At 47.5% G+C, this 25191-nt stretch overlaps 1 protein-coding gene across 3 annotated transcripts; it reads left to right on the top strand.

Moving 5' to 3' along the window:
- The first annotated feature begins 15893 nt into the window (after positions 1 to 15893).
- On the top strand, positions 15894 to 24014 carry TLR4 (toll like receptor 4). Of its 3 annotated transcripts, none has more exons than XM_005527197.3 (4): positions 15894 to 16070; positions 16875 to 17041; positions 18307 to 20548; positions 23115 to 24014. In XM_005527197.3, the coding sequence occupies exons 1-4, from the start codon at positions 15966 to 15968 to the stop codon at positions 23178 to 23180; spliced, it is 2580 nt and encodes an 859-aa protein (XP_005527254.3). In that variant the 5' UTR covers positions 15894 to 15965; the 3' UTR covers positions 23181 to 24014. The 3 variants fall into 3 exon arrangements, with proteins under 3 accessions (XP_005527254.3, XP_087922018.1, XP_087922019.1); XM_088065893.1 differs by lacking the exon at positions 15894 to 16070 and adding an exon at positions 17285 to 17399 and having other exon boundaries at positions 16968 to 17041; XM_088065892.1 differs by having other exon boundaries at positions 18307 to 24014.
- Positions 24015 to 25191: the final 1177 nt, after the last annotated feature.

Here is a 25191-nt window from a genome sequence, read left to right as displayed (position 1 = left end):
ATATTGTGATTCCTCTCTAATAACTTTTTCATCCACTTATGCTGGAATACATTTACTCTGAGTCAAAATTCTTGTCAGAATGTGATTGGGGCAGATCTTTTAGTTTATTATTTGATGGCAAAGAACCAACTTTCTCCCAAGTGTTTTTTTTTTTTCTTTTTTCATTAAAAAAGTGATAACAGAAGGTGGTGAGCCATAGCCATGTGTTGCAGTGAAGGCAGAGCTGTGGTGTAAGAGGGAAACGGGAATATTTTGGGTGCTAAGGTGGGGGCATCACCAAAACTAATTATAACACTTTCAGCCTAAATAGTTTGGCTCCTTATCAGTTGTATCAAAAAGGTCAGATTTTCTGAGAAAGGCTTTGTCAGAGGAAGGGTTTTGGCTGAGTTTCTCCAGGGGAACATTGTCCCTGCCAGCCCACTTCTCCCTGGCTGTGTGGTGTGGTGGCCATTTGCCCCTCTGCTCTCTCCTTCCCACAAAACCTGGCTGGGGATGAAGCTGGAAAAGCAGCTTCTCATTAAAACAACCCCCTCAGCCCTTTGCTTTGGTGGGACAGTGTTATCAGCTCCTGGGATTTCGTCTCCCAGCACAGGCAGTGTGCCCTGAATGGTTGGGGTTTTCTTGCATGAGCTCATTTCCCCCCTGCAATAGCTCATTTTTTCCTTGCAGTATTTTCTAGGTCTTGGCTCCAGGGTTTGCTTGCATCCTTGCTGGCTGCCTGAGGGTCAGGGGAGAGGCAGGCTGGAGCTGCAGGAGGGCAGGAGGGATTGACAAAGCTCTGGGCTGGAAAGCTGGCACCACAGCAGTTGCAGGAAACAGGAGGATGGAAGGAAGCTTTCACTTGGAATTGTGCCTTGGAGGGGACTTGGGGAACGGGAAGAGGCAACAGGCCAAGCCATGGCACCACAATATGAAAAAGACATTAAACCATTGGAGAGCACCCAAAAGAGGGACACGAGGATGGGGAAGGGTCTGGAGGGGAAGCCATGTGAGGAGTGACTGATTTGACTGGGTTTGTTCAGCCTGGAGAAGTGGAGATCAAGGGGAGAACTCATTATGGTTTTCAACATCCTCAGGAGGGGCAGCAGCTGGGCAGGCACTGATCTCTTCACTCTTGTAATCAGTGACAGCACTGCCAGGGATGCCCAGGGTGGGATGTTGGGGTGTCTGGGCTGGACTGGGCTATCCTGTGGGTCCCTTCCAGCTCAGGATGTTCTGTGATTCTCTGTTTCTATAATCCTATGATTCCTTGATTGTGTGATTCTGTGACAGGAGTGGGGACCTGCCATGGCTGGAGCAGCTTTTATTAAGCAGCAAGAAGAACCTGCTAGGAAATCCCCAGGACAAGGAATATTCCAGCTGAAATAGAGGGCAAAATCCCCATTCCATGACTCTTTTGCTGAGGGATCCTTATCTATCCCTCACTGAGATCTCCATAGCCTTCAGCAGCCCTGTGGGGTAGGGGGCTGATTCAGCCTGTGCTGAAGGACATGGACTGCTGGAACATTCGGTCTCCAGAGCTGCTCTGCTGCCTGCACCCCTGGCAGTGGTGGCCACAGGGCACTTGGTGCTGGCAGCAGGGTGCTCAGTGCCAGAGAGGGGACAGGCAGCTTTTGCTGTCCCCAGCTGTCCTGCAGGCCCTGGCAGCAGTGCAGGCTGTGACAGCAGTGCAGTTCCTGGCAGCAGTGCAGGCTGTGACAGCAGTGCAGGCCATGGCAGCAGTGCAGTCCCTGGCAGCAGTGCAGGCCATGGCAGCAGTGCAGGCCATGGCAGCAGTGCAGTTCCTGGCAGCAGTGCAGTCCCTGGCAGCAGTGCAGGCCCTGGCAGCAGTGCAGTTCCTGGCAGCAGTGCAGTTCCTGGCAGCAGTGCAGGCCCTGGCAGCAGTGCAGGCCATGGCAGCAGTGCAGTTCCTGGCAGCAGTGCAGTTCCTGGCAGCAGTGCAGGCCCTGGCAGCAGTGCAGGCTGTGACAGCAGTGCAGTTCCTGGCAGCAGTGCAGTCCCTGGCAGCAGTGTAGGCCGTGGCAGCAGTGCAGTTCCTGGCAGCAGTGCAGGCCCTGGCAGCAGTGCAGTCCCTGGCAGCAGTGCAGGCCATGGCAGCAGTGCAGGCCCTGGCAACAGTGCAGTCCCTGGCAGCAGTGCAGTCCCTGGCAGCAGTGCAGGCCCTGGCAGCAGTGCAGTTCCTGGCAGCAGTGCAGTCCCTGGCAGCAGTGCAGGCCCTGGCAGCAGTGCAGTCCCTGGCAGCAGTGCAGGCCCTGGCAGCAGTGCAGTCCCTGGCAGCAGTGCAGGCCATGGCAGCAGTGCCGTTCCTGGCAGCAGTGCAGTCCCTGGCAGCAGTGCAGGCCATGGCAGCAGTGCAGTTCCTGGCAGCAGTGCAGGCCATGGCAGCAGTGCAGTTCCTGGCAGCAGTGCAGTCCCTGGCAGCAGTGCAGGCCCTGGCAGCAGTGCAGTCCCTGGCAGCAGTGCAGGCCATGGCAGCAGTGCAGTCCCTGGCAGCAGTGCAGGCCATGGCAGCAGTGCAGTTCCTGGCAGCAGTGCAGGCCATGGCAGCAGTGCAGTTCCTGGCAGCAGTGCAGTTCCTGGCAGCAGTGCAGTTCCTGGCAGCAGTGCAGTTCCTGGCAGCAGTGCAGGCCATGGCAGCAGTGCAGTTCCTGGCAGCAGTGCAGTTCCTGGCAGCAGTGCAGTCCCTGGCAGCAGTGCAGGCCCTGGCAGCAGTGCAGGCCATGGCAGCAGCACAGGCTGTGCAATGTGCACCTACAGCACATGATGGCACTGCAGGAGCACACAACGCTGCCTTTGAGCGCAGCCCGGGCTGTGCAGGTGCAGCTTGCCAGGGATAGATAACGCGGGCAGGGAGGGATGGAGGGAGGGAGGGATGGATGGAGGGATGCTGTGCCCAAAGTCCTGCTGCTCCCGAGTAGGGCGAAGCTTTCTGGAGCTGGAATCTCCTCGGGAGCAGAGGAGACACAGCAGCAGCGTGGCCCGAGTGACATGGGGCTGGCATCTTCCAAAATGCGCAGCAGCTTCATCCCCACAGCTCTGCACACCTGAGACCTTCCCCTCCCTCCCCAGAGCTCCCAGGCAGGCAGCAGCACAGCCCAGGGCTAATCTGGGCAGCAGCCCCTGGAAGGCAGCGTGTCCCAAATTCCTGCAGCGCTGTGGAAGGCTGCCCTGGGTTGCCTCAGCCCCGGTGGCTGCCAAATCTCTGCTTTCACCTCCTGAGCTTCCCCAGGCAGAGCTGGGCGGAATGAAGCCCCGGTGCAGGTCTTGCATGATAATAACGTGCTTGGCTGCCAGCTGGGTCTTGGAAAAAAGAGAGAGAAAGAGGAATTAGTTACTTTGCTTGTTCCTGAAGGTGCAAATCCTCCAGCCAAAAAACAGGGAGCGCCGTAGGGATGAAGAGAAAAGCTGTAACAGCATTTCCATACGGAACAGGCTTTTTTCCTGGAATAATCCCTGCAGGAGAGAAATTCAGTTAAAATATCTAGAAATGACAATCCTGGTATTTATCTGTTCTTATCTACAAAGATTTTGAGATGTATAAACGCAGCAAGTTCTGCCCAAATTATTGTCAGATTGAAAACAGTGTGATCCTCTTCATAGAGATTGTCTGGAATTATCTGGTGGGCACAAGGTGGAATGGCTCTGCTTCTTCTCCTCCTTGTCCCCACAGGAAAAACGTTATCACTAGGACTTTTCCAGAAGCAAGAAGAAATATATCCAGGAGAAAATGCACTCAGAATCAGGAGAGGAGGGGGAAAAAAACCCTAGTCCAAGAGAGAAGGATGGAGAGGGTTTGATTCCTGCAGCTCTTGTCCCTCTCGCTGGATGGAGCACTCGATATCTCCCTGTTGTAAATACAGCTGATTGATTTTCTTTCTGTTTCTTCTTTTGCACTTATTTATTTTAATAAAGATAGATTTATTTTATTTGGAAGCCTGAAGCAAAATGTTCCCGTGTCTCCACCCACCCTTCTGGCACTAAGCGCTGATGGTTATTTCAGTGGTTATAATTTGATTTCTGCCTCTCCTGCTGGGCTGATGTGAGAGAAACAATATTTAGAGAAGCTGATTTTTTTAATTTTTTTTTTTTTTTCCTGGAGTAAGAGAGACAGAGGCTGGGGGTGGTATGAGAAGAGCAAGAATGTATTCACATTTTCTAGGCATTTTATTTCCAAGTTTGCAGTCTCTGATGGACAAAAGGGGCAGGTTAGCTCAACTCATCCATTGCTCTCTGAATAATGGAGAGTGATGCATCTTTTGGGGCATTTCTGTGTTATTCTTGGTCTATTGCAGGGACTCGTTGTAGCTGGTCTTTTCAATGATTCCAGGTTTGTAGCTTGAGCTATGATAATTTCTATTTTACAAGTGGGAAAATTGATGCACAGAGAAGTAAATCAGTGGTAAATCAGTAGTAAATCAGTCCTTTTCCTTTAGGTCACCTGTCACCAGAACAGTATCAGGAACAGCACTGATTTCTAAATCCAGGATGTTGTCAACACACACAAACCACCTACTTCAGCCATGCCATCTCTCAATTAAACTCCAACAAAATGAGATTTTCACCACAAGCCAGACCTTGAGCAGCAGGTTTTCCAAATAATTCAGCTCCTCCCCAGCTCTTGGTGTTTCTTAGGGAAAGGATCCTGTGTTTTGCTAAGTGGAATATTTTTTTGGCAGAGAAAAAAAAAATCTGACCCTTGATTTCAAGACACAGAATAAAAACTTGTCTATCACTTTTTTCCTACTTTATAAAGAATCAGCCTCCCTATTTTTCATTTTGTCCTTAATTTTTCTGTCTTCTAGAAAAAGGAATAGGGAGTGCCTCTGTGCATAGCTGAAGATAATAACTTAGCTGAACATTATTTTTTTCTTTTAAAATATATATCAAGATTGCCTGCTGCACAGTTTACATTTCCTGCTGTGGAGACAAATACTTTAATTAAAATGGGAGAAAAAAACCCATGCAGAAAAAGGAAAAGCCTCTGTGAAAAGAATCATAAGAAGCTTGAAATGGGTAAATGAAGCCCTTTGGCAGCCAGGCTGCATTTACATATATGCAAATATAAATATTTGTGACTATTTTGCTCAAGGCAAGGAGGTGTTGGTGAAAGCCAGGCTTTGAAAAAGACCTTTATGAGAAAAGGTCTCAAACTGCTTGAATTCCACTTCCTCCAGTCCCCACTCCAGACCTGGTGCAGGACAGATGGAATAGTTTTAGATGATCATGTCTTGAGAATAAAAAGAAAGCAGAATTTTCTAAATGCTTTGGCCTTTTCTCTTTCCTTTGCTTAAGTGCAAAGCATTAAATTAATTCTTTGTGGTTACTGTATTTGATGATGGGACCTTGTACCTGCTTTCCCTCCTTGGGCTTCTGCTTGTCCTGAGGGAAAGCCCAGCAGCAGCAAACAGCCAGAAATTCCTCAGTGTGCCAGGCTGGCCCTAACTCCAGGGACAGGTCAGAGGGGTGGGAAACTGCAAGCACAGAATTACTGCTCAGATGTGGAGTTCTTCTCCCAGTGTGGAGTTACAGGCTGCAAGATTCACATCTGGCTTTTTACTTCAGATTTTGGCAATGCAGGAAAAAGGGGAAGCCCTGTTTATAAGGGAGAGCACAGTGTGAGTCTGCAAGCCTTGTCTGGAGGAAAAATTCCAAGAGAACACTTTTCTTGCATTTTTAGGCAAAAGAAGCAGCCTGTGAAGGCACCCCCTCACTGCACTGCCATGCCTGCAGTAGGTCTACAGCCAGCAGAGATCAGCTTGTTCTCTCTCAGATATTTCTGGGAAACACTCCCAATATCTTTCCCCTAAAGTACATCCATGCACACAGGAAAACACCCTGCCTTCCAAAGCACACCAGGCTCTCAGTGCTTCCCATTTAAAGCCAGCCACTGTGGGATCGCTGGAGCGTGACCAGGGGGAGCAGCAGTTGCCAGCCCTGAGTTCCAGAGGGTGGTAGTGAGCAGTAGGATTTGCTTGGATGGATTTATCAGACTTCCAAAGATCTTTTTCCGGGCCAGGGTATAGATGGATTGAGAGCATCATAGTGTGCTTCCCCTTGCCAAGCTGGGATTTGTATCGAGCTCATTGAGGATAATTAATGAACACCATCAGATGGGGAAGCTGAGCTCTCACTTTCTGCACCCTCCCTCTAAGAGAGCAGAATGTTGCTCCTGCTTTTCACCAGCCTGAACCAGCAATTGTCCCTTTGAGCTATGATGCTGTCCCTGTATAATTAAGGCTGTCAGACAAACTCAGACACTTAAACACCATAAACTCCACGGCTTAGCAGGCTGATCACAGGACTTTAATGCCTGGCAGTCAAAGCAGCAATTGCAGGCCCCTTTCCCATGTTGGTGGGACAAACTGTGGGGCTGTGAGGGGGAAAGATCCCTGGGAAGGAGTTCTGTGCCTCCAGTGCTTCCTGGATAGTTGGAGCCCTGTGCAGGTGGTGGGAGCAGCTGCACTGATCTTGAGCATCCTTTTTGCTCCAGAGCATCCTTTCTGCTCCAGAGCCAGATTCTTGGGCTCGGGGTATTGGCAGGACTTGCCTGGCAGGGAGTTTGGGTGCTTGTTTATTGTCTTGATGGGCCAGAGCACCCAGAAAAGCAGGGAGAGAAAGGCTTGACCCATCCAGCTCCTCTACCCCTCACATATTTTGTGTGGCTGGAGGACAGCCAGAGGAGCAGCAGGATGCAGCAGAGTCTGTGCCATGGAGATGCCTCAGCTGGACTGCAGCAGATTCCCTGGTGCTGATGGTCCCTTCCAGAGTGCCTGGTGGCCATCCCACAGCCTGCTCACTGCCTGGCTTCATCTGCAGCAACAAATGAGGCTTACCTGAGGCCAAGGATTTTCTAAACCTCAAGCTGTTCAAGGTCCTGAACAGGTTGACATAACTTTGGCAGTACCTCTCCATCTGTTTTCTCCTGAATTCCTCTGTGAAGGAGCCCTTTATTTGCTTGGGAAGAGGCTGGCTGTTCATGGAACTGAAGTGTCCAGGAGCTGGGAGACAGGACAAAGTGGTCATGAACTCAAAACCCTGCACTTCTAGACCTCATTAAGGGATCTCCTGAACTATCACTGATTCTCCAGAATTATCACTGATCCTCAGGCCACAGTCTGAAAGCTTTTAGGAAGGGCTAGTAAGAAATGAACTTGGTTTCTTTCAGAGGAAGGATTCTTTGTGTGGAGAAAGGCCTTTCTTGGAAGGTTTTTTACCCATGCCTTGTGTGTCATGGGAATTTTGTTGAATGAATCCGTGTCTCAGTGGTTGCTGATGGGTGGCAGCAGCCTGGGGTTTGTGTGCAGATAAACAGGGAAGGAGACAGGGTTAAATTCAGTTAAGTGTTGCCCACTGGCATCTGGATATGGTTCCAAGTGAGCCAACAGGCCAACAGAATGTGTGATGCAGACAGTAAGGAAAACATCCCCTGAAGGACAATCAGAAGATGCACTGTCCAACTCATCAGTGCACAGTGAAGCTTTGTTATGGCTGTCATGAACTCTGTCATGAACTGAATGAATAAATTAAATTAGAAATGGAGCTGGAATCCAGCCCCTCTCTCCTCTTGTGAACAAACTATGGGAGGATGAATGAGTGCTCCCCGAATTTGCACAGACAGAGGAATAACTAGATATAAAACACTGCTTCACATTTGGACACCTACTCATACCAGGAAAGAAAAGCTTTCCCCCTGTCACAGCACTGCAGTGTAATCCTCATTCCAGTCTGCCCCAGCATTATTCTGCTATGAAATCCCTTTTCAGAGTTACATTTGTCCATGGTTCCAGACCTCAGATTAGCTGGTTCTCTGCTGGTGAGCAGCTGTGCTGTATGAGCTCTCTCACACGTATTCCTGTGCTTTCCCCCTCTGAAGACCATTACTGATAATTAGTTAGTGTAAAATGGGAGGAATTTTGTTTGGCATTCTTTAAAACACTCTCTTCTCGCAGCTCTCTGGCCTGGGGCTGGCTGTTACACCCACTGCTTCTGGAGCACAGCTTTCCCCATCACCGCATGATGGAGGATTATTTCATTAATGGATCTAATGATACTTTGTCTTTAGTGCTGACGATCTTTGTGGTGGTGCTGTGCAATCTTTAATTAACTTTGAGCCTGCCAGGCACTACAAGGATGTTGATAACCTGCAACAAATGCAGCAGAAGCTTGAAGGCCTGGTGTGGTAAAATGACCTTTCCCAAGGTCACACAGCGACTCTGGGCTGGGTGGAGGTTTGATGCCAAGTCTCCTGGTGAGGCAAGGCTGTAAAAAAAGCACATTTCCCTGCTAAAAAGTGCAAAGTGGGGTAATCCAGGCGAGGAATGTGAAGTGCTTGGGGGAGCAGGGAGCGTGTTGAGGAGCGTGGTGGCTGCACTGCTCGCTCCCACGGCTGTCAGGGCAGTGTTTAAGTTTGCATTTGGCCGTGTTGGCTTTGCGTGAGCAGGAGCCCGTCCTGCAGCACACGGGGCAGGGACAGGCATTTAATGTGTGGATTAAAAGTGAGGTGTCACACGAGGGCTGCCAGCAGGGAATGCACACACACAGGCACACGGGAAAGAGGGAGATGAGAGACCTTGTATAGGCCCTGTCATGGATTTGTTAAAACCTGTGCTGATTTCTCACAGGATTTGTTGAAAAGTGTGGTGATTTCTTCCATTCAAAGCTTTTGATTCCTACAGAGCTCTGTGTTTTACCAACCCAGAGGCTCTGTGATCATAAGCCCCCATCTTCTGACCACCTTTCTATAAGATGTTCCTTGTCTGAGTTTTGGAGCTGCTGTCCATGCACCTGTCCTGTTTTATTTACATATTTTTTTCATGTTTTAAGTGTGGAAGGAGCTCCTGGTCCCAGCTGCAAGGGCATTGCTGGTGTCAGTATTGTAAAAGCATGAATTTGGAATCCTGAGCAGATGCTTGCTCTTTCCCCCCTTCCCTGAGATCTGCTACCACGGGAATCATTGCTTTGGACTTAAACCCTCCACGTGTGCCCAGAGGTCAATGCTGAAGCTTTGGTTACCCTGGAAACCAGGACAAAACTGCTCCAAGCCATTATTGCAATACGGGTCACTCATGGTAAAAAAAGAGATAGAAAATCCCCTTCCAAGTAAGGTGTTTTCCATAGGGGAACCTACAGGTCTGAGCAGGTCACAGTTTGTCCTGTCTCCTGTGGGTGGGACAGGAAGCCCTGAGATTCAGAGCACTTTGTTGGCCCCTGGTTTCCACTGCTGACTGCACAGGTGGAGGGTGGGATGTTGCACAGTCCTTGGGCAATCCTCTCCTGTCTTGCAAGCAGCCACCCTGTGCTCGTCAGTTCTTTGGGAAAAGCACCAAAATGAGATGCTACACTCATCCTTAGTCCCTGAGAAAGGGAGGGGGTGTCATACCTGCCATGGGATTTCAGATTGTTCCCTAAACAAATTACAGTGAGGTAAAGTCATACTCATCCCTTTGGAAAAGGGCCAGGTTGAACAATCAGAGATTTCAGCGATTTACTAATTGTTGGGAAACATGACTGTCTCCAGGAGGCAAGAAACATTTTTTCTTTTATTGTTCTATTTGAGAACAAATGCACTTCTGGTTTCAAGGAATTGATACAGTCTTGTGGGAGGGGGATTTTGGGTGAGGACAGGTGAAAATTACCTTCATATCCCCTCTGAGATCTTCCCACGGCTTCACGACCCTTTTTTTTTTTAATTATTGTTTTCCTTGGCATGCTGTCAGACCATCCCACATGCCTCACAGCTTGTTTTAAGCATGGAGCCACCCTGCCAAGTCTTTGTGACTTCCACATTTAAGGAGCCACCTTAAACCACCACTTATATGTGCTGGCTCCTGTCCACATTCCACCTCTGGAGCCTCATCATCTCACCCTCTTCTGCTTGCTTGCAGGATGCAGCTATGTTATTTACGTTATGTTTCCCCTTCTTTACTTCCCTTGTTGCTGCTTTATTCCTTTACTATCACCTTCATGGGTTTACCTCTGTTACCACTTCTCCAAAACACTGCCTCCAGCAGCAGAAAGGACCTATAGTGATGGATTTACAAGCTGATGTAGAGCCACCTTGCAGCAGCCTCTCAGCTGGCTGTTCCTCGGGAAGAGGACTCCTCCTGCACAGCTGTTAGAGGGCAAACCCTAAAAGTGGGGTTGGTTTGGTTTAGATCAGGCTGTGCCTGTGCCAGCAGCTTCATTTGGGGTGTGGGAACATCAGTATAGCACCCATATAGCTGATATGGTCATGGGAGGTGAAACTTCTGCTTTTCCTGGCATTTCCTTCCCTCCCTCCCTCCCCTTCACTGTGGTCAGCTTGTCAGGGCACTTCCTGTGCCCTTTGTGTCACTCCTTTTCCTGGGTAACTTCCCTTCTCGTATCTCAGCTTCCTGACAGCTTTCCATAACACCCTGTCTTGTGATCTGCAAAGGGTTAATGCCCTTCCTATGCTCCCACTGCTTGGGACTGCTTGGTTCCTCCTCTGGAACATAAATGGTTTTGTGCTGGTTGTTACAGGAAACTCAAAGCCAAAGAAATTATTAAAAAAATCCCCCCAAAACATGCAAACTGAATAGAACTGAGAGAAAAGGGGTGTTTGAATAAATTCCTCTACCAGGAACACTGCTTCAGGTTTTACTCTGTGCACAGATAAATCTTTGCTCTCCAAAAAGCACAGAATAACCACCCAGGTTTTGTAGATTCCAATACACAGCACTCCAAGTGCAGGCAAACCTGCATGTGGATCTGGCTTGACTGCTCTTTTGGTATTTATTGCTTTGCAAGTAATGGAAGTGGTCTCTCAGCAGTGAGGACAATTAATATTCTGTGTTCTTCTCCTGGCAAATGCCACTGAAGTGTTAATGTCTGAGAGCTGATGTCTAAAGCATGCCATGAACTAACCCCAGGGAGGGTTTGCATTTTCCCTCTGGGTAATGTGTTCACATGAACTTTGCCATGGCTTGCAGGAGCTGGGTCTGCACTTTCTGTTGCAGCCATTGCGACCCTTTCCTGTCACACAGGGTCAGGTCATGGCAGTGAAACCACAAACATGAGGCTCAGGAGTCTTGGCACTGGACAGTGCCAGTGGCAGTGCTCTCAGTACTCACAGAAAGCAGGTTTGCTGCACGCCTTTTTGCTCTTACATTCTGGTTTTCCCTCAAACCAGGGATCTGTAATCTCTCCACATCCTCATTAGAGCTGCCCCTTGTTCTAAGCTTTCCCAGAGTGTCCCAGAGTGCTGCAGGGCCTCAGTATTTAACCAGTTGTGGCACCGAGTCCTCAGGTCAGTCTTTCTTGTGTCCAGTTTAAAAAGTCTGAGCTCTGAAGTGCTCCATGCCCTACACACCTTTCATGTTTGATAGTCTGAATAAATCCTTGCCCTACAGCAGGCTCATTATGAAGAGAAGTGGGGGAGAGGAGGTAGAATAAACAGGATAAGTCAAAGCCACAGCAATACAAAACATATGTAAATCAGGCAATGAAACACCATAATAAGGATGTAATGGAGGCAGAAAGAAAAAGAAAATAAGTCCTATTGTTGCTTCAGTAGAATAGCCAGCATCAGTCTGAGGTGGCCAATCCACCTTTCTCAGGGCCGTGGCAGGAATTTACACTCATTCTAAGCACAGAGTGGTCCATGCCAAGGCACCTCCGTGGTGACAGTGAACCCCTGGCTCTGGCCAGCCCAGGGCTGACCATGGTTCATCCCAGGCAGAAGGACAAGGTGCTGCTGGGCTCTTTGGTGCCAGCCTGCCTCTCTCCAGGGGTCCAGGGAGCTCCACTGTCACTCACTGCCTGCCCATGAATGTTTGGCAGGCGAGGCTGGATGCCTTCACCATCTGTGTGAAATCCTTCCAGCCATTTAGATTAAGCATTGACTTCAGTGAAATGTAGGGCTCCTAATGACCTGACATAATCCATATGGAGTAGCTGCCACAGATAGTGACTATCTTGACACTGATTAATCACTTCTTCTGGTAGCGTATTTGTCCCTGGTTACTTGACATAATTCTTCCCTAATAGCTTTGGAATAGTTCTGGGGTGTTCATATGATCCTGGCTTTGGGGAATATCCCATCTGATGGCACACATTATCCACTCCAATGTAGGCTTGGCTGATTTCCATCAAACCAACTTGGACTCCAGCTTTTGGGTTGTTTTCTCTGCCCCTGAGTGCACCAGTCTTGGTCCTTCTCTGTGATGGGAAGCACCTCAGCCATGCTGAATTCTGTTCAGTGCCACCAGTGGCAATGGGCTGTGCAGCATGACGAGACTGATTCCACCTCTGTGCTCTTCCTGGACACTTAGAGGCACCAAAAACCCCCTGCATTACAGATCCCCCTTGCTCTGGAGCTGCAGCTGGAGTCAATCCCTGCCCAGGCAGAGAGAACTGATGCTGGGTCTTCTTTGGGTCTGACATCCCAAAGTGAAGGAGGAATTTCTCATCTGAGTGTTCTCTTTTTCAAAGCTAGGAGATCCAGAAGCAGAGGCAGGAAGTCTTCCAAGCTGATCTTCTGTCAAGTGTGAGTTGTGGTTTCCCCATCCCTGGAAGTGTCAAGGCCAGGTTGGATGAAGCTCTGAGCAAGGCAGGGGTTGGAACAAGATGAACTTTAAGGTCTCTCCCTATCCCAGCCAGTCTGTGATTCCATTATTAGACCCACTTCACATGGGGAAGCACCAAAAGTGAGAGTGACAAGCATGCAGGCTCTCTAGGACCTGTTCTGATGAAATCAGTGTCTCAGCTCCCTCCCCAGCCTTGCTGCAGGCTCTGTGTGCTCCAGCACTGTCTCTATCCTGTGGCTGCCAGGCCAGGCAGGGGTTACTGTGCAAGGCAGTGACTCACCAGTTTCATTCCAGCTTTTGTGGAATGTGCAGCAAAAAGATCTTAAAGATGTTCTCTCTCTTTCCACCATTTTCCCTTGTAATTTATATAAATTGTTTTTCCCAGCAGAATGGCTGGGAAAATTCAACTTGCTGTTAAATTTGTGCCACGTTTCCTGTCACTCTTCCTTTCCATTCAGACAACCTTTCAGACCTGGACAGGAGACTGACTTGCTGAGTATAAGGACAGACAGGTGAGCTCCAAGGATTGGTAGCTGCCTGCACCCCCTGAGCCTGGAGCCCTCTGGAAAAGTGGCTGATTTCAGCCTAATTCAGGTGACTGCAAGGCTGGCACTGTGAGTTAGGAAGGGAAATGTGGCCAGCCCAGCTGAGAGCAATGCTGGCTCACCTGGGGTATCCTGAGCTTCTCAAAGACTTTTGGAACCTCTTGTGCTGCTCCCCATCTTCAGCTCCACAAGTCCTGTGTTGTTAAAGTGCCAGCACCTCAGGAATGCTCCCCTCTCTGATCCATCAATCTCTCCCCTCTGATCCATAGCTCATAACCAAATAGTTGTTAGAGATGGCTCTTGCACATAAAATAAGATCTGCTTTTGTTTAATCTTGAAATAGTTTGTGTCATGTTCCTCAGCCTCTGTTTGCAGACAGACTTGGGGAAGTGCTTGAGATGGCTCCTGAGGCAAATAGAGCCCCTCTGCAGGGTAAGAGTTGTTCATCCACACGTGGTACTGGGTTACCTGTGACCTTGAAACCACCCTAGGTAGAGACAATCCTGTTTTTATGGCTCTCACCACTTGTCTTGTCCAGGAGTTTAGCTAATTTTGCTTTTTGTCTGGAGTACACAAATAATTTTCTTTTAAAATAAGCAAGTACAAGATGTTTTGCCAGTTCAGCTGCATTGTGGCTGTCTTATGCTCTGGATTACCTTGCTTGAGATCACAGAGGCTGCATATGCACTGTCTGCATTGTTTTACTTATATTATAATAAAGTTCAGGAGCACAAAGATGACTCAGGCATGTGTTTTTGGAAACACAGATTATCTGTAACACCTCCTTGCTAAGAGATCTTTAATGATCCCACCAGCAAATTGCCAGAGTAGTGAATCATGTTTGATTTTAGATGTTATTCCTGTCGTTTTAAGGGATTCCAAATAATTATTTTGGTTTTTGTGAACACATAGCCATCATGGCTCTCTCCACATTGCTGTGTGCTAGCTGAGCAAGATGAAGTTAACCAGCACCGACTTTCTAAACTGGATTTGATCTGCAAACTTGCATGTTTTCTGCTAGCATCCCATCCCCTGCAGTGTCTGTAGGATTTGTCCTCAAACAAATTCAGATGTGTGTTGTGAAACTGTCCCTTTTGACAGCAGCAGAGCCTTCTTTGAGTGCCCTTCAAGCTGCACTTCCCACTTGACCTCTGAGCGTGGCTGTGGGAGGGGTTTTGTTATGCTCCCAAACTCTTCAGCATCTTCAGTAAGTCTCCATTGAAATGGTAATTTCTAGAGCACACTTCAGGCTCATCTCAGCTTTAGATAAAAATTAAATGTGGATTGCCTCATTCTGCATATTGAATACTAAGGGATGCACTCATTTGTTCTCTCTGCAGACACACGATGCTCTGCCAATTTCCTTAATCCAGGCACAGAAGCAGTCAGCAATTGTTTCCATTCACTTTTGATTCCATCTATAAAAGGAAATACCTGCAATCACCAGAGGCTTTTCAGAGCAGGGATTTTGTAGAACTTGTCCAATTTCAACAAACTTTTTGTCTGCTGGCTTAATGGGCACTATCTGGCTGCACATCAGGGTGTCGGTTTTAGCTCCCATTGTGCTGCCATGTGTTTTTTATTGCAGAGATCATCAGTTATTTTAGGATTTCCCCATCTCTCCTAGGCTCTCTACTAACCTGTCAAAAAAGTCTAACCCCCACCTCTGAAATATTTTAAACTTTTCTTTATAAGTGGATTGCTGGCTGGGCTGATATCACATCTTATATTTAATATCAATTTTCGCAGGCTTTCGTGAGTTGTCACACTTTATTCCATCTTCTTCTAGGCCAATATTCCACCCTTGTCTCGTATTTTTGACACTTCTCTTTCTATGTGGTGTTGATAAAACCCAGCAACCCTATGGCTGGATCCCCAGTAACATTTCTTAGTTATCTCCAGGAAGACAGGAGCAGATCCATGAATGCCCAACCATTTATCAGACGAAATGAAGGAAGCTTTATTAGAAGGCTCACAGCTGACTTAAATTAATATTGCCAACTGTGAGCTTTTACAAAGATTTTTTTCCCTGAAACAATACTAGGAATTCAGCATTGAGATGTTCAGTAGCCAGGTATCAAACAGAGATTCAGGCAAGAGCAGGGCAGGGAGCAGCTCTAAGCCCAGCTCAGGCTGTTTGTGCCTCTCTTTTTTGCTGCCCTCAGCAACTTCTTCCACGGGAAGGGTGGGAAGGGGCAGAATTTCTGTGACCACAACTCTGATTTCTCTGTAAATCTCCTTGTGCCAGGCCATATTTCTGCAATAATTGCAAAAAGGGTCCAGCCAGATGGATAAAATCTGGATGTTTGTTCACGAGAGCTTGGCCAGAGATAAACCTGTGCTTACCTGGCTTAAGAAAACCTCTGCCACAGCTGAGCTCTTCTCAAGTTCTTGCCAGGGTGAAGTTGGGAGAATGGAGGAGTGCAAAGACAGTCACCCTCTCTAACCAGTGCATTTGAATTATGAAAGTGGAGCATGAAACTGGGCTCAGAATTGTGCAATATATTCTATTTGTTTTATTTTTGTTTTTGCCGATTTGACCTGAATTAATCAGAGGCAATCAAGTCAAGTGACACTGATGAAACTATTCCTCTTTAATTTCTAGCCCAAACTATGTCTTTCATTGCTTCTTTTTTGTTTTTGTTTTTTTTTGTTTGTTTTAAACAGTTTTTAAAAAACAATTTCAAGAAGAGCATTTCACCAGTGCATGTGAAGAAACAAGGCAGTGACCAAGTTTCACTTCCCTCCTCATTCTCTGCAACTCCGTGTTGTGTTCCGTGAGAGGCAGGAGTGGTGCAACACAACAAGCAGGAGCTTTCTGTCTCCAGGTTTCTCTCTCCACGCTCCTTCCTCCTGCACTCCTGACCCCCTGAAGATGCCCAGGAGAGGAGCCCATCCTGTGGGGACACTCCTGGTGCTGCTGCAGCTGCCATTTGTCCCGTGCCCAGTGGCAGGCTGCCTCCTGGATCCCTGCTTGGAGGTATGTGAGCTCCAAGAGAGCACAAAATCCTTCTGTTTCTCTGGTGCAGCTCTTCCCTCTGCTTGGGGGATTTGTGCCTCAAGCCTCGAGTTGTCTTAGGAAAGCCCAGCTTTTTTTTCCAAGGTTATTGTCAAGATGATTGAAGTATTTGAAGTAAATTCTGGTCTCAAAAATATCCAAGAACCAGAAACAGCAGCAAGAACGTTTCTTCTTGTTGATTTTCTGTTCTTCTGAGGGTGCTGCACTGCAGTTTTTGTAATAGATTATATTTCCCTTAGAAGGGATCCAAACTGTGTAATTTCTACAAAACACAGATTTTTGCCTGGTTTGTGCACTAGAGTGATTTCACCAAGCACCAACAGCCATTTGCAAAGCTTTGCTGACAATAATTTGCTTGCAGAATAACTTTGGTTCAGAACTGAGAGCTGTTCCTGGATATTCAGTGCATCCATGAGTGTTTGTCCTGCTGGCTCTCTCAAAGGTGGCTGCTGGTTCATCTGTAACCTCAAGGAATGCTGTCCTGTAGTTTTGTCCCACCTCCAATCAGCAAGAAATACAGATGTTTTTGAGACCAGAATTTAATTCAAATACTTCAATGACCACACTCTTCCTGGGGAGTAGGTTCTATTAGAAGTGAGAAAAATGCTTAGGGTATGTAACATTATTTCCTAAAACTCAGGGCAGATCCTTTAGGAATGAACCACAAGGCAGGGGTCATTCTGCCCCTGATTTCCTGACAGTGACATTTTCTGGCACTTTGTGAAGTGCAGATGTTGACCATGAAGGGATCTGCCTCTGTTACAGGTCACCCCTAACACAACCTTCAGATGCACCGGACTGAACATCTCTGGAGTTCCTGATGGAGTCCCAAACACCACCCAGAACCTGGACCTCAGTTTCAGCAATCTGAAATCACTGGAGTCAAATTATTTTGCATCAGTCCCTGAGCTGCAGCTTCTGGATCTCTCAAGGTAATGGGATCTATTATGTGGGTACTGGTTAATTTTTCTTCACCAGCTGGGTTACATTGGTGGCTTATTTTGGGGTCTATTTGTTTTGGCTGCGTTTTGTTAGTTGGGTTTTTTCTGTTTTGTTTTTTTTTCTTGTGACTCTGTCCCTGTGTCTGTCATTTTGCACATCCCCATGGAGAAGTGATGTGCAGATTTTAGTCAGTCACTGAGTGCACACTCTGCACTCAGAGCTGGGTCTGTCAGTCTGATCTTGTAGGTTGAGATGTGAGAAGGAGGAGGAAGATGTTTCACTTGTCTATGAACAAGGAAAATGTCAGACCTTTCACTGTTACAAAAACTCTGAAGTGGAACATCTTGGGTGAGCTGTTTTTCTAATCACAGTTAAAAAAAAAATAACATGAAGGTACATTCATTTTCCAAAAGGCTGTTTTAAAATATCAACATATTCTCTTTTCCTTTCTCCTCACATATCTGGGGGAGGAGATGGGGGAGGCCTATTAGCAAATTTGAATTGATGTATAATTTCCATTAACTTCAGACAACAGTTTCTCTGGGTAAATTGTTTCACTGTGAAATGTCACTCAGTCCCATCACAGCTCTAGCTCCAAAGTGGCTGAGTGGCAGAGCACATTTGCTGTGAGGCACTGGCTGGATTATTAAACTAATTCTGCTGCATTTCACTGCAGAATGGATTTGGGGCTCAAAATTTGGACCTTTCCACATCAAACAAACCTTAGAGGTTTGTTTTCCCCTCTTCCTTTTCTCTTTCAGAGCCAGCACAGCCTGAGGTCTGCTCCCTCTGAGCCATCACCAGATACCAAGTGCTGACAGAGTTGTGAGCTCTGCCACATCTGCTCTGGTGCCAGTGGGGCTGCCCAGATGTGGCTGAGGTGGCAGTCTGAGGGCTGGGGGTGCCAGCTGTGGGTTCTTCCATCAGTGGTGGTCATCACAAAGTCACTTTGGCCTAAACTGAAAGCTAGGGTTCTTCTTTCCTGGTGCCTGGACAAATTTTTGGTCTTCACCAGGTCTCCAGGTCTCCTGCTTTGAATTTAAGATTAGAGAGGGAGGAGAGGAGGAGGTGAGATCAGGTCTCCTGCTGGAGGAACATTCCCTTTGAACATCCAGGGATGCTGGCTCTGCCCAGCACAGCAAAGCCAAACCAGCCCCCAGCGTGAGACTGAGCCTGAGGATGTCACATCAGCTCTCAAGGAACAAGGAAAGGACCAGTGTTTCATGCACTTTTATTTTCTTTTCATGCCCAACAGGTGCCACCTCCACACAATAGAAGATAACTCCTTTATGGATCTCCATAGACTTTCCAGCTTGATTTTAACTGCCAATTCTCTCCAGCACCTTGGGAAAGCAGCTTTCTATGGCTTAACATCTCTGAAAAAGCTGGTTCTGGTGGAAACCAACAGAACCTCTCTGTCTGAGCTGCCCATTGGACACTTGCACACTCTGCAGGAGCTGAATTTAGGCCACAACAGCATTACTTCATTGAAGCTTCCTGACTATTTCACCAACATGACCTCCCTCAGGCACCTGAGCTTCTTCTCTAACAAGATCACATCTATCTCCAGAGGAGACCTTGATGCCCTGAGGGAAGGGAACAGGGTCAACCTGACTCTGGTGCTTTCCTTGAACAATATAAAATCCATACAGCCGGGGGCCTTTGCGGGGATTCACCTCGCTGAGCTGGCCCTCAGGTCCGCTTTTGAGAACTTCATGATGCAAACTTCTCTGCAAGGCCTGGCTGGTTTGCAGGTCAGCAGACTCATAGTTGGGGAGTTCAGGGACAGTAAGAACCTGCAGGACTTTGAGAGGGGGCTCTTGACTGGACTGTGCCAGGTACAGATGGAAGAGTTTGTCTTAATCTGCTTCAGGGAGTTTGAGGATGACACAGACACTCTCTTTAACTGCATAGGCAACGTCTCCACTGTTCGCTTGGTGGACCTCGGACTTGAGGAGATATCACAGGTTCCTGCGAGGTCTAAAGTGAAACAGCTGGAATGCAAAAAATGCGGTTTTGAGGATGTGCCTGCCCTGAAGCTGTCGCTTTTCAAGGAGCTGAGAGTGCTCCGTATTACCAAGAACAAAAGACTCAAAAACTTCAGTCAGAATTTTGAGGATCTCACTAACCTGGAGGTTATAGATTTGAGTGAGAATAGACTCACCTTCAGTGGTTGCTGCTCCCCTCAGTTCCAAAATTGTCCAAATTTGAAACACTTGAACTTAAGCTTCAATTCTAATATCAGATTGACTGGAGATTTCACTAATGTGAAGAATTTGTTATATTTGGACCTTCAGCACACAACTTTATTTGGTCCTGGCTCCTACCCTGTCTTTCTGTCCCTTCAGAAACTGATTTACCTTGATATTTCCCATACCAAAACCGAAGTTAAATCCCAGTGCACATTTTGTGGCTTGAACTCTTTGCAAGTGCTCAAGATGGCAGGAAACTCCTTTGAGGGCAATAAGCTGGCAGGCAACTTCAAAAACCTAAGTCACCTCCACACCTTGGATATTTCAAGATGCAAATTAGAACATGTGGATCAAAGTACTTTTGATGCCCTCTCTGAGCTAAAAGAGCTAAACATCAGTAACAATAAGCTCCTGACCTTCGATCCTGGAGTCTACCGGCCGCTCCGAGCCCTCAGAGTCCTGGATTTCAGCAGAAACCAGCTGACTGTTCTGCTGCACTCAGCCTGGGAAATCCTGCCTGACAGCCTGGTCCTGTTGGATATCTCTCAAAACCTGTTTGACTGCTCCTGTGTGTACCTGGACTTCCTGACATGGATCAAGGAGAAGCAGGAGCTGCTGCAGAACAAGGAGCTGATGCTGTGCCACACTCCCTCGTACGCGGTGAACGTGAGCCTGCCAAGCTTTGACCTGTCCTCCTGCCACGTCAGCGCAGGCAAGGTTGCCTCCTCAGTGGTTGTGCTGCTCTGTGTAGTGGTGCTCCTTTTCCTGATTTACAAGTACTACTTCCAGCTCTACTACTCCGTGGTGCTGCTCAGTGGGTGCAAACACTCCGCAGAAAGAGGTGACACTTACGATGCCTTTGTCATCCACTCCAGCAAAGACCAGGAATGGGTGACAAAGGAGCTGGTGGAACCCTTGGAAGGGGGAGCACCTCCCTTCCGCCTGTGTCTGTACTACAGGGACTTCCTGCCAGGGGTACCTGTTGTCACCAATATCATCCAGGAGGGGTTTCTCAGTAGCAGGAATGTCATCGCAGTCATCTCCGCTGACTTCCTGGAGAGCAAGTGGTGCAGCTTTGAGTTTGACATTGCCCAGTCCTGGCAGCTGGTGGAGGGAAAGACTGGGATCATCATGGTTGTGCTGGAAAATGTGGATAAGGCCCTGCTGAGGCAGAGGCTGGGGCTGTCTCGGTACCTGAGGAGGAACACCTACCTGGAGTGGAAAGACAAGGAAATAAGCAAGCACATCTTCTGCAGGCAGCTGACAGGGGTGCTGCTGGAAGGCAAAAAATGGAATCATGAGGAGGTAAAACTCATGTGAAGAGAAAGAAAGATTCTTCCTCCCCTGTCTGCCATGCTGGCCTGGGCTGCTGGATGGTGCTCAGAAGTTCTTCTGTTGCTGTTCAGAGGCAGAGGGAGTGGATGGAAGCACTACAGACATTCCTGCCTTGCTGGTCACCTTTTCTCAAGGAAATGTGCAAGTTAAGGAGTGACAAGGGCAGAAGAATTGCCTGAGCTCTGTGTTTGCCCATGGCTGTCACCCACAGGTGAACCAGCAATACCTCAGGTTTGGTGGCTGTAGGAACAGGCCAGTGCTCTTACTGTCATCTGGCTGCTTCTGAAGCTGGATTTGGGTCCTGAGACCATTTACCCAGAGCACCTTCACAGTCTGTTGCTTTGAGGGGAGCCCAGACTCTCAAAGGTGAAGACACAGGATTTTCAGCTCTAAAAGCTTTGTCAAACAGAAACGAGGTTTGGATTCCGAAAGTCTTGTGCCTGCCTCTGTGGGCACCATGACTCAGGGGACAAACCCTCCAGAGACCAATGGGACATCCTACAGCCCACCTGGCAGCTGCTCAGGGAGCCTGAGTGGTTTTGTCATCAGGGAGAGAGGTTTCTGTGGCTGGGAAATTTGCCCAACATGTTTCTTTCAGTTTTATTTAGACTAAGACCAAATATTGAAACCATCACCTGAAAATCTTACTTATATCCATGTTATTTAGCATTTGAGAGGACATTTTTGAGTTTTCTTGGGGGAACAAGACATGTGTAACACCTTTAAACTGAAATATTTTTTTGCTCCCATTGCTTCTCCTCATCCAGTGTTTGTGGGTATGCTCTGGGACTAATCTAAGCAAGCAAAATTGAGCCTGAATGAAGTATTTTGATGTTTACAGCCATCAAGTTCTAGATTAAGCTTTTTCACTCTCTGGATCAGCTTTAATTCACTGTTGGAAGGTGCTGCAAAAGCATCCAGGGTTTGAAATGGAGTTCAGGTCTGCCTGTCTGCTCAGCCTTCCCCAGGGGTGAGCTGCCACCTGGAACAGGACTGGGTGAGGGAGTTTTGCTTTTGTTTCACTGAGAAACACTTTGCAGGGAGAAGAGATAGAGGGGAAAGGTCTGGGTTAGCTGAACTAAGTGTACCCCAGCACTGTCCTGAATCAAGGGAAGGAAAGTCTAAATGCCGTGGAATCACATCACGGAGCACTCCATCGACGTGTGGGGTGTTGGGTGGTGCAGGAGAATTGCTCTCTTTCCACCAAAGGCTCTGGTTGGGATTCATCACTGAATTACTCTGGTTTTAATCTTGCTAATCCTTCGATGATCAGTGGTGTTCTGCAGAGGTAAAACAGAAGCAACTGAGTGGTGAATCAGATCTGATATTTATCTGCTCACTTTTCTAAGCACCAGACAGGGGCATTTCCATGGAAGCAGGATTGGGGATCAACATCAGACATTACTGGGTAGAGAGGGAGAGACAGGCCTTGTGCTGGCAAAAGCTGAATCACAGCTCCCTCTCTGTGTGCTGTGTCAGATAACACAACCAAACCCCCCCACAGCCCTCCCTAAGCTTTTTGTGTGACCCAGGAGATGAAGATTTAAAGAACAAAGCTTGATACTGCGTTCCTCTGCTCAAGACAGTTTGTTCTGCATATGCTGAATACTATGCCAGCAATTCCCAAAATGAAGTTCTCCTCACCTCTGCTGGGATTGATGGGTCCTGCAGACCTTCCTCCTCAGCCTTTCAACCACCTTCCTCCTCCTCCAGACACAGAGGCTGCTGGAGATGGTGGGGGACAGTGAACCAGCCACAACTCGAGGTCCCCTGGACTGAGGCCAAAGGAAAGCACAGAGGACAAAGCAAACATTAGCTTGAATTTCAGCAGCTCCAAGTTAAATTGAGAAACAAAAGAGGAAAAATTAAATAGAGTGGGAGTTCCTGCTCCTGAATTGAGTAGCAGTGAAGCCGCATTTGTCCTTCACTCTTTCTCTCTGTGGCTCCTCTGCAAACAATTCAGTGGATGTGTATTTCTGGCACAAAGCACAGAGTCCTGTGATTCTTGATTGTAATTATAACACTGAGTTTCAGAAAGCCTTTGAGTGGTTCTGGGCATTTATAAAAGGGATTTAGGACAATATTGTTTAAAAAGTCAGTGTTTTTTTGAATATCAAAGCAACTTTAGCAGAGCTGGAGTGATGCTGAGACGAGGCTCCCACCAGCACAATTTTAAAAGAAACTGGTCACTTGTTTTCCTATTCAGAATCTCCACAGCAGACAAGAATGTGTGAGTTGCCCCTGGCTGCCTTATTGTCCAAGGAAAAGCCACAAAAAACATCATAACTTCAGCTGACCCTCTGTGATCCCTTCCAGCCTGACCCACTCTGTAATTCTGTGACTTGCACAGGCAGTGCTGAGGTTTATGAGTCCAGGATGGACAAGACTGTGTGAACAGTTGTATTTTCACCATTTACCCAGCAGAGATACAGTAGATCTTTTTTTGGAAGACTCAAAACAGCTTTCCCCAATGCTATACACGGGGGAATACTGTGGTTCCCACAGAATCACATGTTCTCATTTGCCTTCATTGCAGGAAGCAAGTGTCCAAAGGATAACTCAACGTTCTCACGTTTCCAAAGCTGCTGGATGCACTGTTTGAAACTGCCCACTCTGCAGCAAGTGGCTTTGATAGGATTTACTCAGTGGATGAAAAAGTGAGCAGCCAAGCAAACACCCCTGCAGGTTTGCATTCATCTCTCATGTAAATATGTGAAAATATTCCAGTTATTAAAGCATCTCTTTTGCCCAGGTCAAAAAAAAAAAAAAAAAAATGGAGACAAAGCTCCAAAGGGCTGTTGCATCCAAGCTATTCCATCTGCAATGGACATGCCCTGATTTCACTCTGATCTTCATTTGACCCATGCAAAATGCCAGGACAGATGCAGCTCTGGACTTCCTTGCCTTGTGGAGGGTTCTGTGTGAGGGGCAGGACATGCTGATGTGCTGGCACTGTCACCAAGGCGTGCTTTGCTCAGCTCAGTTCCCTCATTAGTGGGATTGCCTTTGTGTTCCCCACCCAGCAGCAGCTGTAACAGCTGGAATCCAAAGCCATGTGCAGTCCTTCCCACCTGGATCTGGCTGGCTGCAGGAGCAGCGCTGCAAGAACGCTCCCTGGCCCCCCTGAGCAGGAGCACAGATTTCCAGAGTCACTTCAAAACCCAGCAGAACGAGGAAAAGCAGCTGGTTTCCCTGGTCCGGCTGGTACTTGACAGGAACAGGTTGAAAGTTCTCAGGGAGAGCGTTTGTCCTTTGGGAAATGCTATTTTGTATGTGGTTTATGCAATTTAATGAGGTAGCATGGTGAATCTATGGAATGGGAATTGTCACAGCAGAGTTTCTGGTTTACTGGTGCATATAATTTTGGAATAGATATTTTTCATGGAAACAGTGATATAAAAAAATGTTTTGGAGGGGCTGAAAAAGGGATTTATAATAAAAGTTAAATCACTCCACAATGTTATTTTAAAAAATGTCTGCTTAGGCTTATGCTGTTATTTTTCAGAGTATATTTTCATTTTAAGGTTTGTTTCTATTTACACAATCTGACTAGCCTCCCAAAACAGCACCAAAATATAAAAATGTTTCCCATACACCCGAAACAAAAACCCTGGATTTTGTTTTGTAGGATTTTTTTTTTTTTTTAGCACGCTGAAAAGTATGTTTGGCAAAACAGGAATTCCTCTTCTATGACAGCTCTTACCATGACCCTCTCAGAGTCAAACCTTCACCTGCCTGTGCCCCATGTGCAGTTCAGGCAGCAAAATCCACTGATGAACCCCCGGAATGAATTTCACTAAGTGCCTTTTGCAAAACATCTTGAGTAGGTGCAGTGGATCGATAGGAACTGCCTGAGAGCAGCTGAACAGGGGAGGAAAGAAGCAATTCCTTAATAAGTTGTTCTTTGCCATCACCAGCTCAGGCTGGGAATTGGGACAAATGACAGCAAAGCACGATTTGCAGAGAGGAGCCCATCTGCCAGGAGCTCTCACCTTCCTCAGCCTCAAGGTCACCCAGAGGGCACAGTCGATAATGCACCAGCCTGGACCTCCCTGTGCTGCTCTGAACACACAGAGAAACATTGCATAATTGAGGACAGCTCTGTTAAAACACCTGAAAAGCAAGAAAAAGGAAGAAAATGAATAGGGAAGGTATTAGTGCAGGATCTCAGGGTGGGAAAGAGGCCACAGTTTAGCTGAGTGGATCCCAGATGCTGGAGGTGGCTTGGTGCCAGGGTTTCCAGCACTAACCCAAGCACCTACACAGCAGAAGGCTCCTGGTGAGTCTGAAAGTGCGACTTTTTTGTGTAATGATAATCAGAGTGATGGAAATGAGCATTGCATGTGTACCAGGCATGTTTTGAAGGGGACAGGATGGAGACTGGCAGCCCTTGGGGTCCAGCAAGGACAAGTGGCTGGGATGAAAGAACTTCAGCATCTCTGGAGGACAAAAGAAGCCCAGGCCAGCCCTGCCTTTGTGCCTGCCAGCCTACCCAAATATAGAGGGAGTGACCTTTGGTCACACACCCTTTGCCTGACCAAAGCCTTGACCGTGTCTATCAAACAGCAGGGAGAGGATATTCAAACCCCACCCTTCCAAAATCCTTCCACCAA

The sequence above is a fragment of the Pseudopodoces humilis genome, chromosome 22, assembly GCF_049639895.1.
Source record: "Pseudopodoces humilis isolate 2021_Gansu_Grassland_sample_001 chromosome 22, ASM4963989v1, whole genome shotgun sequence".
Taxonomy (NCBI): domain Eukaryota; kingdom Metazoa; phylum Chordata; class Aves; order Passeriformes; family Paridae; genus Pseudopodoces; species Pseudopodoces humilis.
The sequence above is the reverse complement of the archived record's forward strand: the minus strand, read 5'-3'. Positions and strand labels throughout refer to the sequence as shown.

Excerpts from the sequence above, each read along its gene's own strand:
- TLR4 (XM_005527197.3), top strand. The coding sequence starts at position 15,966 with ATGCCCAGGAGAGGAGCCCATCCTGTGGGGACACTCCTGGTGCTGCTG. Across the intron at positions 16,071-16,874 it reads TCCTGGATCCCTGCTTGGAG|GTCACCCCTAACACAACCTT; the intron begins GTATGTGAGCTC and ends CCTCTGTTACAG. Across the intron at positions 17,042-18,306 it reads CAGCTTCTGGATCTCTCAAG|GTGCCACCTCCACACAATAG; the intron begins GTAATGGGATCT and ends CATGCCCAACAG.